The sequence below is a fragment of the Sander vitreus genome, chromosome 4 (assembly GCF_031162955.1).
Source record: "Sander vitreus isolate 19-12246 chromosome 4, sanVit1, whole genome shotgun sequence".
Classification (NCBI taxonomy): domain Eukaryota; kingdom Metazoa; phylum Chordata; class Actinopteri; order Perciformes; family Percidae; genus Sander; species Sander vitreus.
Window position 1 is genome coordinate 17,756,156 of NC_135858.1, and position 14,001 is coordinate 17,770,156.

Sequence of the window (14,001 nt, forward strand, 5' to 3'; positions counted from 1 at the left end):
CTTTCTGTCATATTTGCTGAAACTGACCATATGTTTGAGTAGAACTACATGAGGCAGGTAATTTAAAAAAAAAAAAAATCTGGCTCCTCTGGCACCACCTCCAGGCTGTAGTGCGATTTGCAAAAATCCAACGCTCCCTGTTCAGATGCACCAGTCAGGGCCAGGGGGGGGGGTGTCTAACTGTGTGTCAATCACTGCTCATGCACACACATTCATTCTCCCTTGTGGGGGGAGGGGCTTAGGAGACCGTTTGGGGTTTTAACGGAAAGGGGGGGAGGGACTGAGAAGTTATCGATGTTCAAATTTTTTGGCTAAGTCCTGGATCTTCACAATCCTACCTACAGCACCTTTAAGGTACATTTCTAGTTCTATAAAAACGAAGACTTTCACGTTTTGGAAAAAGTTCAATTGCAGCAATATATTACATTTCAAGCAAGTGCGTGACTCTGGAGTGACAGCATCACCATCATACTGCCCTGCAGTAAACACTACGGGCCATATAAAGTGAAGATTTGTTGTAGGCGAGTGAAAGATAACACTATAATCGTGATGTGTAACCCTGTGATAGAGCCATTAGAGTTTTGAATTATTAATGTAGTGTACAAACAATTGATCTTGCATATAGTCAGGATACCGGTTTGTCATGTCAACAAGTTAGATACCTCCTCACCTTTTTATTAAACTCCACCCTGGAAACTGCTCATTGACTGAAGTAAAGGATTGATTTTAAACATTTATTATAACTATATATATATATATATATATATATACACACATATATATACATATATATATATATAAATATATATACACACATATATATATATATACACACACATATATATATATATACATACACACACACACATATATATATATATATATACACACACACATATATATTTATTACACAATATACACACATTTATATTTAATATATATATTTACCCTTTACGCACCTTTACTTATCATCAAGCTGCCATATTTCCTCGTAACACATCCTACTGCTGGAGGCATGATGGAGAAGGACAGCAGCAACACAATTCTGAATGGCGCTTTTTATTTTCCAAAACTACTGGACAGCTCAGTACAAGTCGAAAGCCATATGCACATTGTATAAGCCGAATTAAAATATCCCCGAAGCACGTCAAGCTTGAGTTACCACCTACAAGCTAAGTATAGTAGTACAGTTAACGTGACTCAGGTTGATGCTAGCGGGCTCAGGGAAAGCACTATTTTGGAGAGCGCTAGTTGCCGACCTGTGGAAACCAAATCCCCCAAAAATACTACAGCTGTATTGCGAAATGGGTGGCAACTAACTACAGACCTGTCAGCATCGTAGAAGACTCGGGTCTTAAAGACTACGGTTGGCATGTTCTGACCCGTCTTACACATTGCCGTCGAGGGGGACAGTAGTTTCACGCATACACAGCCTGTACGATACGGAGAAAGCAGCCCAACTGGAACAGCTGCAAAGGGCAAACGCTGTCTCATTAACCGGTGATCACTGAACGTCAGTGAGTAATCAACATTATTTAGGAGTTACTGCACACTATATTGACTCTAGATTCAAATGTGTGACTAGATTCACACATTTTTCTTTTGTTTACAGTACATAAATAAATAAATAATAAATAAATACAAATCTTAAAGTCAAGTTCATGAAGTAACTTTCTTTGCATTCATTTGATTCCCAATCAAGCTACACTGGTAAAAATAGCTTTCCATTGTTAATATGTACTTAAAAACAGTTCTGAAATGCAAAATAATAGAATTTTAATCATGTGATAAAACATGCGATTAATTATAGAAATTCAGTGATTAATCGCGATTAAGAAAGTTTTTTATCGTTTGACAGCCCTAATATATATATATATATATATATATATATACTGTGTATAATGTGGTAATGATTACAAAGGTAATGTCACTGTTGCTTTCACTGTACAGATAGATAATACAATAATATGTTATGTGACTGTCACAAAGTAGTTTTATGTTCACTTGAGCATTTTGATGACAATCCACTTATTAAATCTCCATTTGAGCTTCCTGATGAGTAGATATTCATCTGGTACAATGGGCTGCTCCTTCATCATCGTGTACAAACAGCATCATTGCACTGCAAGAGAAGGTAGGTAAGGTTTAACAGCTTACTGCATATTACATACTGTACATATGACAAATCAAGTGTTTTACTATTTAATGCAAGAATATGGATTGTTGTATGATCACGCAGAGAATTAGCTGTTTACATTGCCTGCTTCACTGAATCAAAGCAGTTTTTTCTAATGACCACAAGTCTGAAATAATTATAAAGGGGAAGAAATTATGTATTGGACATGTATTTTATTCTATTTCCATTTTTTTTACAGATACAATGCTCATTGATCAAAGAAAACTTTTTTTTTTTTTCCAATGAGCCAGATTTAGCATAAAAGGCTAAAATGCTTGAGTATAAATACTATGATTTATTTTGGCATTTTGCCTTCACCAGCCAGGAAACATGGTGAGAAAGAGGTGGATGGTGAAACAGGATCATACTGAGGTTAAGTACTGTATGTGTCGACTCTACCACCATGAAGCCCAATGTCAGCAGACTTTCACTACTTTTTTGTGAGTTACTTACAGATATGGTGATAGGTGAGTATCACTCCAATTTCTATTATAGAAGGCCCACATGTGGGCAACTTTGTTTACCTAGACTGAGCATTAAACAAGTCTTGTTGTTGGGGCCTCAGAATCCCTGTGCTGAAGTTAAGACAGTGTTTTCTCTTCCATCTCTAGACACATAAGAGAAGTAAACACTGCCTATCAGCTATAGAACAAGAAAGGTTTGAACATAAGCATGTCAGATAGCTTGTGACTCGCATTTGTTTCTACCACATTTTGACCCCTCAGAAATAAACAAGGTCTATTCTGTTCCTGGGTGGCAGCAATGACATCTGTTGGTCTTTAGACGGGTCATGGGGATGCCTACTAGACTGGGGAAACCCAGCCCGATCTGCTGGCGATTTGATTTCGCCCTGCAGCTCAGGCTAGAAACCTGTACGTTTATCTATCCTGCTTCCATTACAAATTTGCGGGAACCAATCACAAACTGGCTTATCCACCTGGCGCGCTATTGGCGGGTTAGACATGATGATGATAGAGAAGCGACCAAGCAGCTTTTTGTTTACATTCAACAAGCCGGCCACCGAAGCGCTCCATGGCAGCAACGCGTTGATGCTGCTGTCGCTGCTGCGTCACCCGGATCGTTGGTTTGATTGGTTGAAGGACTATCCAATTGCGTACAGAGTCATTTGATCTATGCCCGTTGATCACGCCTCTTGTGCAGTAGAAAATACAGAGCAGACTCCCCAGACTAATGTTCAATCTTAAAAGACTGAGCTTGGTCTGGTGATAGCCAGACTAGATGCCTACTGTAAATGTTGCAAAAGCTAAGACATGGTGGGTTTTGTCAAAAGCAAGCAACAGAGCCAGAGGGAATGGGCGTGGAAGACCATGTGTTGGATGTCATGGGCATGCCGAAAGCCCTGATGATCACAGGACAAAACCCCTGGTGCTCTGGGCACAATAGCATGTCATTGACCACTGTGCAATTCTCTAAATGTGTCTCTAAATGTGCTTTTATGGTATCGTGCACATTAAGTTGCAAAGTTCAGCATAGCTACTACCATGTTAAAAACACGGTGAAGGCACAAAACTTATGCTTACATCTGTGAGAAGCATATTCTATCTCAGATACGAAAACCATTACTTAAATACCTGTATCTATGTGTTATGTGCAAAGACTTTCCATTGATTTCATAATAGTAATCACTGATGCACATTAAACCTATCCTTTCTCTATGATATACTTGACATTAAATTCTGTAGAGCACTGCTGAAGTTACATGACAATCGCTGTGAGAGAAATAATAATATATATATTTCATAAATATTGTGTAAACCTGCCAATACTGGCTTTACTGTTTTTTTGTTAAACTACTTATATTGTAATAATAAGTTCTCGGTTTGTGTTTGCAGAGCATTTTAAAGTACAATACAGACTGATATCATCACTCAAGTTTAAAAGATTTTGGGGGCCTATGACACAGATGCTGACAGACCATAAAGATGGGGTAATAAGTGTGAAATTGTCTGATGCGTGTGTTGCTACTGACGTAAAATAGAGTCTGCTGGAAAAAACTGACATCAGTTGAGTGTGCTTTAGTAAACACAATAAAACCATTTATTTAACCGCTTCACTGTGCACCTCAAAGTTCACTCATGGGCACCAATAAATTAAAAGTTAAAGCAAGGGAGGAAATGAAAAGTGGAACATGGAAAGAGTGTGCATCTCAAGAATTTAGTGTATCTTTTCTTGTATGTTTATGGGATGTCTTACCACTGGCATCTGTCCTGCTTTTGCATTGGCTGAGATACCCAAAACCTTGGCAATATCTTCCAGAGGTACGTGGTCTCCCGGTGAATCCTGGATAAAGTGCACTAGGACCTTTTTTCCACCTTTGCAGAGCAAAATATATTAAGGAGGAATCATCAAGTAAGCAGCTTATCAAATGAATTTGCTTTGGTGAACTCATGACTCAAGATGACACAAAAGCAGTAATACAACACAGTGCACAGTTAAATTCAATACAATGGTGATAAAAGGATACTGACAAAATAAATATATATATATATAAAATGTGCAATACAAAATGTGCAATACAGCCTAGTTTTACCTCAAAGCTTCTATTTATTAACGTTCAATAGTAAGGAACTAAATTGCCTCTTAAAACATTTAGATGCATGCCTAAACCTCATCCAAGTGGTTAGGTGCTCAAAGAGGAGTAATGCTGGGTGAGAACTGTCTCCAAAAAGGACTTTTGGTAGAGCCAACATTTTTAAATTGAGGGGTCTGACAGGACAGAATGACCTATAATCTCCTTCTTCCAGCTGATTCCTTTCCATAAGAGAAAACTGCCTATACTAGACCATAAAAGAGAGTATCAGCACAGCACACTGATAGATATTGTTGATTCTCTTCTAAGTTTTCCAAGTGTTGTGCTGTAAACTGTTTTGGACTGAATTTGCCTCTCCACTCCACGTTACAAAACGTCTCCCCTGTATGCAGATTTATTTCCGAGAATTATTAACCCAACACACTATTGCACGTTTGAATTGTTTAATCCTTATACTTGTGTGGATACAAGAAATAAAGAAGTAAGGAAAGTCAGCAGCCCTGGAGAGCACTGACGTTGAAGGTGAGTGGTTTTGAGGGCTCACTATGAACGTCCAACCTCAACACAATGATGTGATGCAGTATTGCCCTCTAGAGGAGAGGCTGCAAGAATGCATTTCTTTGACCATTTATTAACCTTTATTTAGATGAGTGGACAAACTTCACCCATGATTTACATGCTGACATTGTGTTTTGAAATGTCATATTGTTCAATTCATTTATACCCTTTCAAAAGACAAGCCCTTACTAATACCCCCTTTGGTGTATACTCATTGTACCTTTGGCCACGATGAGCATGCCTCCGCTCTGGAGTAGATCTCCTGAGAAGTTTCCCTGAATTCCTTCAGCATTGGCCTATAAAACAGCAGGGAAAACAGGCAGCTAGAGGTCAGTGTGTCAATCTGGGTCTCAGCAACTTTACCCCTGCTTTACCCCCTGTGACCAAAGTACATATGAACCATAAAGTAATCATATAACTATGAAGCTATATACCTTTGCAGCTGCATTTCGTACTTTCTTCCCCAAAGCAGCGGGAACCACAGTTAAGGCTGTGTACCTGAGTGTGAGGAAACAGAGTCTCTTGAATAGAGATCATCACAAGGCAGCTAATCTTTTGCAAAGGAGATAAGATTAGCATGAGTGGTGAAACCTAATATCCCACAGCCCAAGGACATGCATTCAAATGTCTTAATTTAGTCCAACAGTCCAAAACCCAAAGTTATTCAGTTTATGATCGTAAAAGACAAAAATAGTAGCTAATCCTCACATTTGAAAAGCTGGAACCAGTAAATGCTTGGCTGTTTTGCTTGAAAAATGACTAAAACAATCAATTATTAAAATAGTTGCAGATGAATCGTTGCGGCTCTGAAGTATATAATTATAGTTAAGACATCATGAAGGCAATTCACATCAGGGTCAAAGCAAACCATAGGTCGTATAAAACAAACTCACCTTTTGAAACCCAAATCCTTGTAGCTTTTCTTTTGTTCATCAACATAAATGGCTACAAGAAAAAGATAATTGATGGTTATTTACAATCCTACAAAATGTTTGTTTAAAGTGAATCCTTTTGTTTTTGTGGGTGACACTGTTCACTGAACCCATCATAACTGGGGAAATGCTTTAATTTAAAAGGAGCAGTGTGTAACACTTAGGGGGATCTATTGGCAGAAATGGAATACAATATTCATAGTTATGTTTTCCTTATTGTATAATCACCTGAAACTAAGAATCGCTGTGTTTTCATTAGTTTAAAATGAGCACTTTATATCTGCATAGGGAGCGGGTCCTCTTCCACGGAGCAATACATCCAAGCCTGCCATGTTGCACCGCCATGTTTCTACAGTAGCCCACAACGGACAAACCAAACACTGGCTCTAGAGAGGGCCTTTCACGTTGTTACGCTGCCTGAAGGCACCGTAGGTTCTACTACACACTTGGAAAGGGAGGGGTATTGAGTTGGTTGTAATCTGCAACATCATTAGGTGCTTTCCGATGGGATAGTACTTGTACTTTTTAGAGGAAAAGTACACTTCTAAACAGTTCTAAGAACTACTCTCCCCCAAAATGTTTTTTTACGTTTGCATTCCCACTGGCCAAGTGGCCATAGGGACTGGTAGGAGGGGTAAGGGAGTGACGCAAGCACGGCAACGGTCTTTATAGCATCGTCACTAGACCTTAGCGCCACATACAACAACAATAACAAAGCAGCATTCCGTCCATTCTCATAGTAATTCACGTAATGTTTTGCTCAACACAGACGGGGCTTTATTATATTCGGAACGGCCGGCAAGCCACAGGACACGCTTGTGGAGTTTAACTCTGAGAAGACAGTTAACCACAGGTTCCCGTTAATCTTATGATGGACATGTGTTGTGATATTTAAACAAACAAACCATCAACATCAAAATAAAAAAGCCTCTTATTTACGAGAGCGGTCTGAGAGACCTCCAGCTTACAGCGAGGTGTCTGAGCATGACTGGCCGAGCGACAAGCTAGAAGCCGGGGCAGGCGCTTGCTGGCTGTCGCCTCACTTCATCGAGCTTCTCAACACCGAAAACTTTGAAGCAAATTGTCAATTCGGCATCAATTTTCACAAGACTGCCTATATTCGAAATCTAAACAGTTAATTTCTTGCCTAAAACGTTGTCAGAAGTGAATTTAATGATGAATAAGATGGTGAAAATTGTTAAAAATGTCCCGTTGTTGGTTGTTGCTCTGTCTGCAAGTTCCGAGTTGGCAGTGGGCGTGACTTATAAGTTCGACCAATCAAGTACACCTAGGAAAAGGGAAAAGGCCCTGCTCTGAAGTAGGAGCTAAAAAAAGTACGCTACTGCGGCCAGAGGAACTTAAAAATCCCCAAATTTTTCCTCAGAACACAACGAAAAAAGTGTTCTAGGAACGTTTAGTTCTAAGAACTGCAAAAATCCCTCCGGTCAGAAAGCAGCCTTTTGCTAGATGCCACTAAGTCCTACACACTGAGCCATTAAGTTACAAGTAAAAGTAGAAATATCTTAGTCTAAAAATAAGGACGTAAAAGTCCTATATTCAAAATGTTACAAATGGGGATAAGGGATACTTTTGCCGATATTCAACCAACTTTGTATCATAATAATGTTGGTAGTATGTGTAAATGAACAATACAGTATTAAACTTCTCTCCGTCTTACCAGTGCTCATATGGAGGAAATATTTATTCATAATTCAAATTGAAAGTCCAAAGAGAAAACAAAGCGAGATCAAATTAAAATTATTATTATGTTACTACTCTACTAGGAAAAATCATGCCATAATTAAATTTAAAAAAGAAAAAGGAAACTGAAAAAGCAGAAAAGCAAAGTTGAAATGTAAAATGATAATTTGAAAATGTAAAGTTCAATGTAAAAAGTCAAATTTAAAATGCAAAGCTTAAATATAAATGCTTAAACTGAAATCTTTGAAATCTTTTATTGAATGACAGAAACATCAAATCAAACTCAAAATGTGAAATGGAAAAGCTTACATAGAAATACTTAAATTAAAATCTCAAATAGAAATAAATAATTAATAATTTTCAATTTTAAGTTTTATCTTTTGAATTTTACATTTGGTAATTGCCTTTTGACATTTTAAGATTCACCATTGCTATTTCTATTTAACATTAAGGCTTTTCATTTTGAAGTGACACTTGAGGAGGCGTGGCCTAACGGCTGGTGGGAGGGTTGAGAGACTTCCAGCGGAGAAAGCGGAGTCGCTGAGCTTCATTGGCCGGCTGGCGAGTAGGCAATGCCGGCCGCAACTATATATATATATATATATATATATATATATATATATATATATATATATATATATATATATATATATATATATATATAATATAATTTCAAAGATTTCAGTTTAAAGGGGTGATAGAATGATTATATGGGGTTGGGGAGTATGGGGTTTCGTTAGCTGCGACTGTCCCTTCAATCCTATGTGTACAGATCACGGCTGGTTAGCTTCATTTTTGGCGTATTTAGAGTATATTTACAGTTTGAATTTCATCACGCCACTTATATAACATCTACCTCAAGGTCTTATAAAGCTAACAATGGTGTCCGATTTCAATGTAATGCATTTTTGTGAATTTCAGAGGAATTCTAAGAGGAGGCTAGCTAGCTCTCATTGATAGAGCTCCATCCAGCTGCAGGCTCTATCAATGAGACTTGCGGACAAGAGGCGTTTATTTCCCCGATTGTTTGTTTAAATAACTCAACACATTATAATTACACACATTATAAGATTAACTGGAACCTGTGGTAAGAGATTGCTGGTGTAACAAGCTCGCTGACCACGCTCTCACTCACACACACCGGCCATTTAGCAGGAAGAGGGGAGCTGCAGGCCCTGGAGCTCTGTCAGGGCAGCGGCGTTTGGTAGTCCATTAACCCAAAAAACTGTGACTTTGCCTGGGTATGGAGTGCCGTGGGCTGCCAGCCGTGACGGAGCTCCAACTACCTCACAGCAGGCCGGGGTCTGTGAAGGAAGGCAGGCCGGGCGGTGAGGCAGCAACACAGGCAGCACCGGCCGCTGAACTTCGACACACAGTCGGACACAATTTGCAATTAGCCATCAATTTTCGTAAAACGGCCCATATTTGACCTCTACATAGTTGATTTCTCGCATAAAAAAGTCTCAGAAGTGAATTTAGTGGTAAAATAGCAGATGAACAATGTATACAATTTCTGAGATCTGCGCAACCTATTCAGAAGACTAAGCTGACCTCAGATCAGTGGTGTGATGTAAATGTTTGGGCGTGACAAAGATAGAGACTAGAGCTAAATAAGGAGGAGCCGCCGAGTTGAGATTTGCCCGTTTTCAGAGGCAGTTTCAAATTGTGAGATTTGCAGAGGAAAGAGGTATCAATGGGATTTTGAGGTTCTACGTATGTCCTAGTTACCCACTAAACTGTCATTATTCAACTATGACAAGGTAAAATCGGTTTTGCATTAAATCACCCCTTTGAAGGGATTGCAGATGGAAAGTAGTTATTTTAACTAATTCTGGCATATTTACATGGTGTTTTTGTACAACAGTGTTCATAAATATGCATGGTCCCTATCAAATAAACCAATAAAATAAAAATAAATGAACTTACTGTTTAACTGTTATACAAGATTGTTTCTCACCAGAGGTAATTCTGTGTCAACAGAGCTCAACAGTGACCGCCCACTTTTTGAATGGCTCTGGTTCCGTAAGTGATTTCCATTGATCTCCATTGACGTTTCATTAAATGCTTATATAAAGAGTTTTAAGCCTTGAACTAAGCCAACCATCTATGAGATGAATTGTGACCATAAAATATTCGGCGCACAAGAACATTTTGAAAACGGCAAAAAAGGCAAAGGTACAAGACAGTGTACAGAAACGATCATAGACTTCAATGGTAGCAGCTCACTAGCTGTTTATAAGGGTTTGTGGGTGCTGTAAACATGTCCATGGTAACAGTGAGCTCCACCAATTAGAGACAAGGAGGTTGTGGGTAGTGTAGTTTTCCTCCATGACATTGTGAATAAAACATGTTAGGTTGATTTCATACGAACTTGTGGCTTCTACAGGGGCAAAAAAATCGTTTCACAATCTCCTAGCTTGTGGTAAGTCTAACTTGGATGGTTTAGACTTTATGGCTAATAATCAAAATCCTCACAGAGAAAATTTATGGGATTTTTACTTCCGGAAACGCACTGTTGAGCCGATACATGAGCATAACGTCAATCACCAGCGGGAGGAGGCCACGGGGAAGACCCAGGACTAGGTGGAGGGATTATATCTCCAACCTGGCCTGGGAACGCCTCGGGATCCCCCAGTCGGAGCTGGTTAATGTGGCTCGGGAAAGGGAAGTTTGGGGTCCCCTGCTGGAGCTGCTACCCCCGCCACCCGATACCGGATAAGCAGACGAAGATGGATGGATGGATGGGACCAGCAGGAGCATTTATTGGTCTGGTGCTGTGCTGTGCATTTTGGTAGTTGTAGGTTTTCTACATTTTGAGTTAAAGGGAATATTACAGCTTCTTTTCTTTGTTTTCTTTGGCCATGTAGCACCAATTTAAAAAATAAATGTTTGTGCTACTACATAGACAGCCTAGTTTTATGAAAAGGCCCTCTTTCCAGTAAGTAAAAGTACAGTATTAACAGTTAAATGTATTTAAAGTATCAAAAGTAAAAGTACTCATTATGTAGAATGCAGAATGGCAGAATATTATATTATTCTGTTTTTTATCACAAACAAATTCATGTAAGAGCATTTTAATGTTGCAGTTCGTCCATGTGGAGCCAATTTTAGATACTTTGAATACTACTGGGTTAAATAGTAGTATAGTACTGTGTTATATCATATAAGCATTTCATATTTGTAATGTAAAATGTAGGCTAAGTGTCAAAGAAATGTAGTGTAGTAACAAGTACAATATTTTCCTCTGAAATGTAGTGAAGTAGAAGTATGAAGTAGCATAAAATGAAAATACTCAAGTAAAGTACAAGTATATCACAATTGTACTTAAGTACAGTAGTCTACTTGAGTAAATGTACTTACATTCTACCACTGTTCCAATGCAAGAATTGAAGTACTGGCCCAAAACAGCTGTTTCAAAAATAAAGTTGCTCATTCATACAGTTGGATCATGTTATGTCATAAAATCTTTGGCCACATTCAAAAATGAATGAGCAGACAGAAAGAAACTGACCGATTAGGGCTGTAGTACAAAAATAGTTTTAGTGGAGCAGATTTAAGCCTTGTGTGTCAAGATGTGTTTTCCAGTTTAAGCACCACATATTTTTCATTTGAGTGTCAGTGCAACCAAATTAGGAAAAGACCCTTGTTTTGTAGATGAGTAAGTACTGCTTACATCCTTTGAAAAACCTTCCTTCTTTGAAGTCCTTCAGCCCCAACTCCTCTGGTCCGACCCCCACCAGCGCTACACCGCTGGCTCTCAGGTCCGGCTCCAGTTTGCTGATCTCTGTTGCCATCCACCGACACACCTGACAGCCAAACCTGCGCAGGAAGAACAAGACCACCGACTGGTCCTGCCACAGGGACTGGAGCTCTACACTCTGAAACAGACAGAGAGGACAACTCACAGTGAAATCACAAATCAGGTGACACACAGGTAACATTTGGGAAATGGGTGTAGTTAGTGTTTACTATTTTGTATCAGTTTTCTGTGAAATTGATGATAGAGAATACATTAGATTTAAACAGAGCAATATCATGATTCACATTCACATATGTTCCCTTCAGATCATCATTATGTCAAGTTTGAGGTCTCATTTGACACCAATTATACCAATGCTGTGAGGTAATGGCAGGTTTAACACGGCAGGTCTCAGCAGGAAAACACAGGTCTCCATGGGGAACAAACAGCACGGCTTTATATTAAAAGAGAGCACCTTTAAACACAATCCAATCAAGCAAATATACATCAAATAAGAGGAAAGCTCAAAGGTGTACAGTACCAGTCAAAAGTTTCATTTAGCTTTCTAACCGTCAGTCGCCTAATGTTAGCTTAATAGCTTTACGTACCTCGCCAGTGTCACCGTTCTTCAACAAGTTCTTTCCAACTTGAACAAGGTCGACGTTTGCCATTTTCTACGATTGATTTACGAGGACTGCACCGGCTGAACAATGTTACAAGAAATGTAGTTTCTACAGTGTATAAAGTTATAGTAACAATGTTTGAGTAACGCCCGCGCAACAGTTGCAAAACATCTGCATCGTGATATATAACCAGCACTGACGTCCAATCAGATTCGGTTGGTGCTGAAAAGTCAGCCAATTACAGCGTGCGGTGTGTGGAACGGAGGCGGGGCTTCGTAAGGGAAACTGTCAGCACTTGCATCTCACAACTAAAATCAACATAAACTGGATTTATTGTAAATAGGCTACATCAGATTTTTGTTAAGTGGTTACTTTACACCTTGCATTACACGTAAAACAAGTTTTAACATGGACTTGTGTTGACATAATGCAGGCTTGCACAAGGTGTGGTGCATGTGAGCTCAAAGTATGCAATTTATTACCTGAACTTTGTTTCCTTAAAGCTCGTATGGTTCATCTGTCAGTTTTCCATTAACTCCTAAGAAAGAAAGCACCCATCTTGTTCTGCTTTACGATTAACATGTTTGTACAGAGGCCCTAAAGTCCTGAATCCCTTTTTCTTTTTAATCTTGTGCGCACTTGGGCTCTTTATGTTTGGCAACCAGTGGTGGTGGAACCACTGTAACGTTAACTTAAGTTTTTTCATCTTCTGTCACCTACCTTCTACTCCATTACCTAACCTTTGAAGATCAAGATTTTAGCCTGCATAAAAACCATGTTTCCATATCTAGTCATAACCCAAAACAGAAATAATTTCATAAAACTTTGGTCACAAAAACATAATAGGCTTAACTGTGGTTTAGTGACATTTATGCTAATTCAATACATAAGTGTTTTAGAGGTTGTTTCCATCCCTCCTGTAAATCAATTCAATTCAAAGACAAAGACCTAACAACCCCCCCGCCCAAGAGCAAGCATTTGCGACAGTGGTAAGGAAAAACTTCCTTTTTACAGACAAAAATCTCGGACAGAGCTTGACTCTTGGTGGGCAGCCATCTGCCGCTGCCGGTTGGGACACTGATACAGATATACAAAGAAATATGATTCATAATAATAATAATAGCAGTTGGTATGATGTGGCAATTAAAGTAACAATAAAGATAATAGAACTATGACTAGAAATAATAGTAGTAGCAGTGCAGGGCTTGGCAGGGCGTCGAGCAGGACCACGGCAGCAGCTGCAACCACGATTTAGGTGCCACGCCAACCCAAGGAAAACTGCTAGGCGACAAAACATCAGGACTCTGGGGAATAAGCTTACCGGAGCTAAGCTAGTAACAAGCATTACTGGGACATGAATGCACACAGATGGAAAGAGAAACTGCAATCTGCCTCCCACTACTGGCCAGTGACTGGCGCTTCACTTATTCGGCCTCGCCTAGGAACCTACCATCTGCATCTGCCATCAGCCACACCGATTTAAACCATATAAAGATTATAGAATAACAAATAACAAACAAAGTATTAATTTAAGGTTCCTTTGTTACTGCTGACAATCACATTTGCTGTATGGGCACACACCAGTCACACACGCACACCCATGAGTGCATTTACTGCATGTCATAGCAGGACAAGCACAGGTGTAACTGATGACATTAAAAACAGCACTCTATTTAGGTGAGCTAGTGGTATTGTGTATGCTGGCTCAGTGTCTTTGCTTA

At 39.2% G+C, this 14,001-nt stretch overlaps 1 protein-coding gene across 2 annotated transcripts; it reads right to left on the bottom strand.

The window, feature by feature from the left end:
* Window positions 1-884: 884 nt before the first annotated feature.
* Window positions 885-12,484, bottom strand: prxl2b (peroxiredoxin like 2B). Of its 2 annotated transcripts, XM_078248806.1 has the most exons (8): window positions 12,266-12,484; window positions 11,592-11,796; window positions 11,279-11,326; window positions 6,179-6,230; window positions 5,720-5,783; window positions 5,506-5,581; window positions 4,391-4,509; window positions 885-2,122 (listed from the first exon to the last, which is right to left on the bottom strand). In XM_078248806.1, the coding sequence occupies exons 1-8, from the start codon at window positions 12,326-12,328 to the stop codon at window positions 2,096-2,098; spliced, it is 654 nt and encodes a 217-aa protein (XP_078104932.1). In that variant the 5' UTR covers window positions 12,329-12,484; the 3' UTR covers window positions 885-2,095. The 2 variants fall into 2 exon arrangements, with proteins under 2 accessions (XP_078104932.1, XP_078104933.1); XM_078248807.1 differs by lacking the exon at window positions 11,279-11,326 and having other exon boundaries at window positions 12,266-12,483.
* Window positions 12,485-14,001: the final 1,517 nt, after the last annotated feature.

Coding starts and splice junctions, on each gene's coding strand:
- prxl2b (XM_078248806.1), bottom strand. CDS start 12,328: ATGGCAAACGTCGACCTTGTTCAAGTTGGAAAGAACTTGTTGAAGAAC. Junction 11,797..12,265: donor AGAACGGTGACACTGGCGAG/GTACGTAAAGCT, acceptor TGTCTGTTTCAG/AGTGTAGAGCTCCAGTCCCT. Junction 5,784..6,178: donor AAGGATTTGGGTTTCAAAAG/GTGAGTTTGTTT, acceptor CCTCACACTCAG/GTACACAGCCTTAACTGTGG.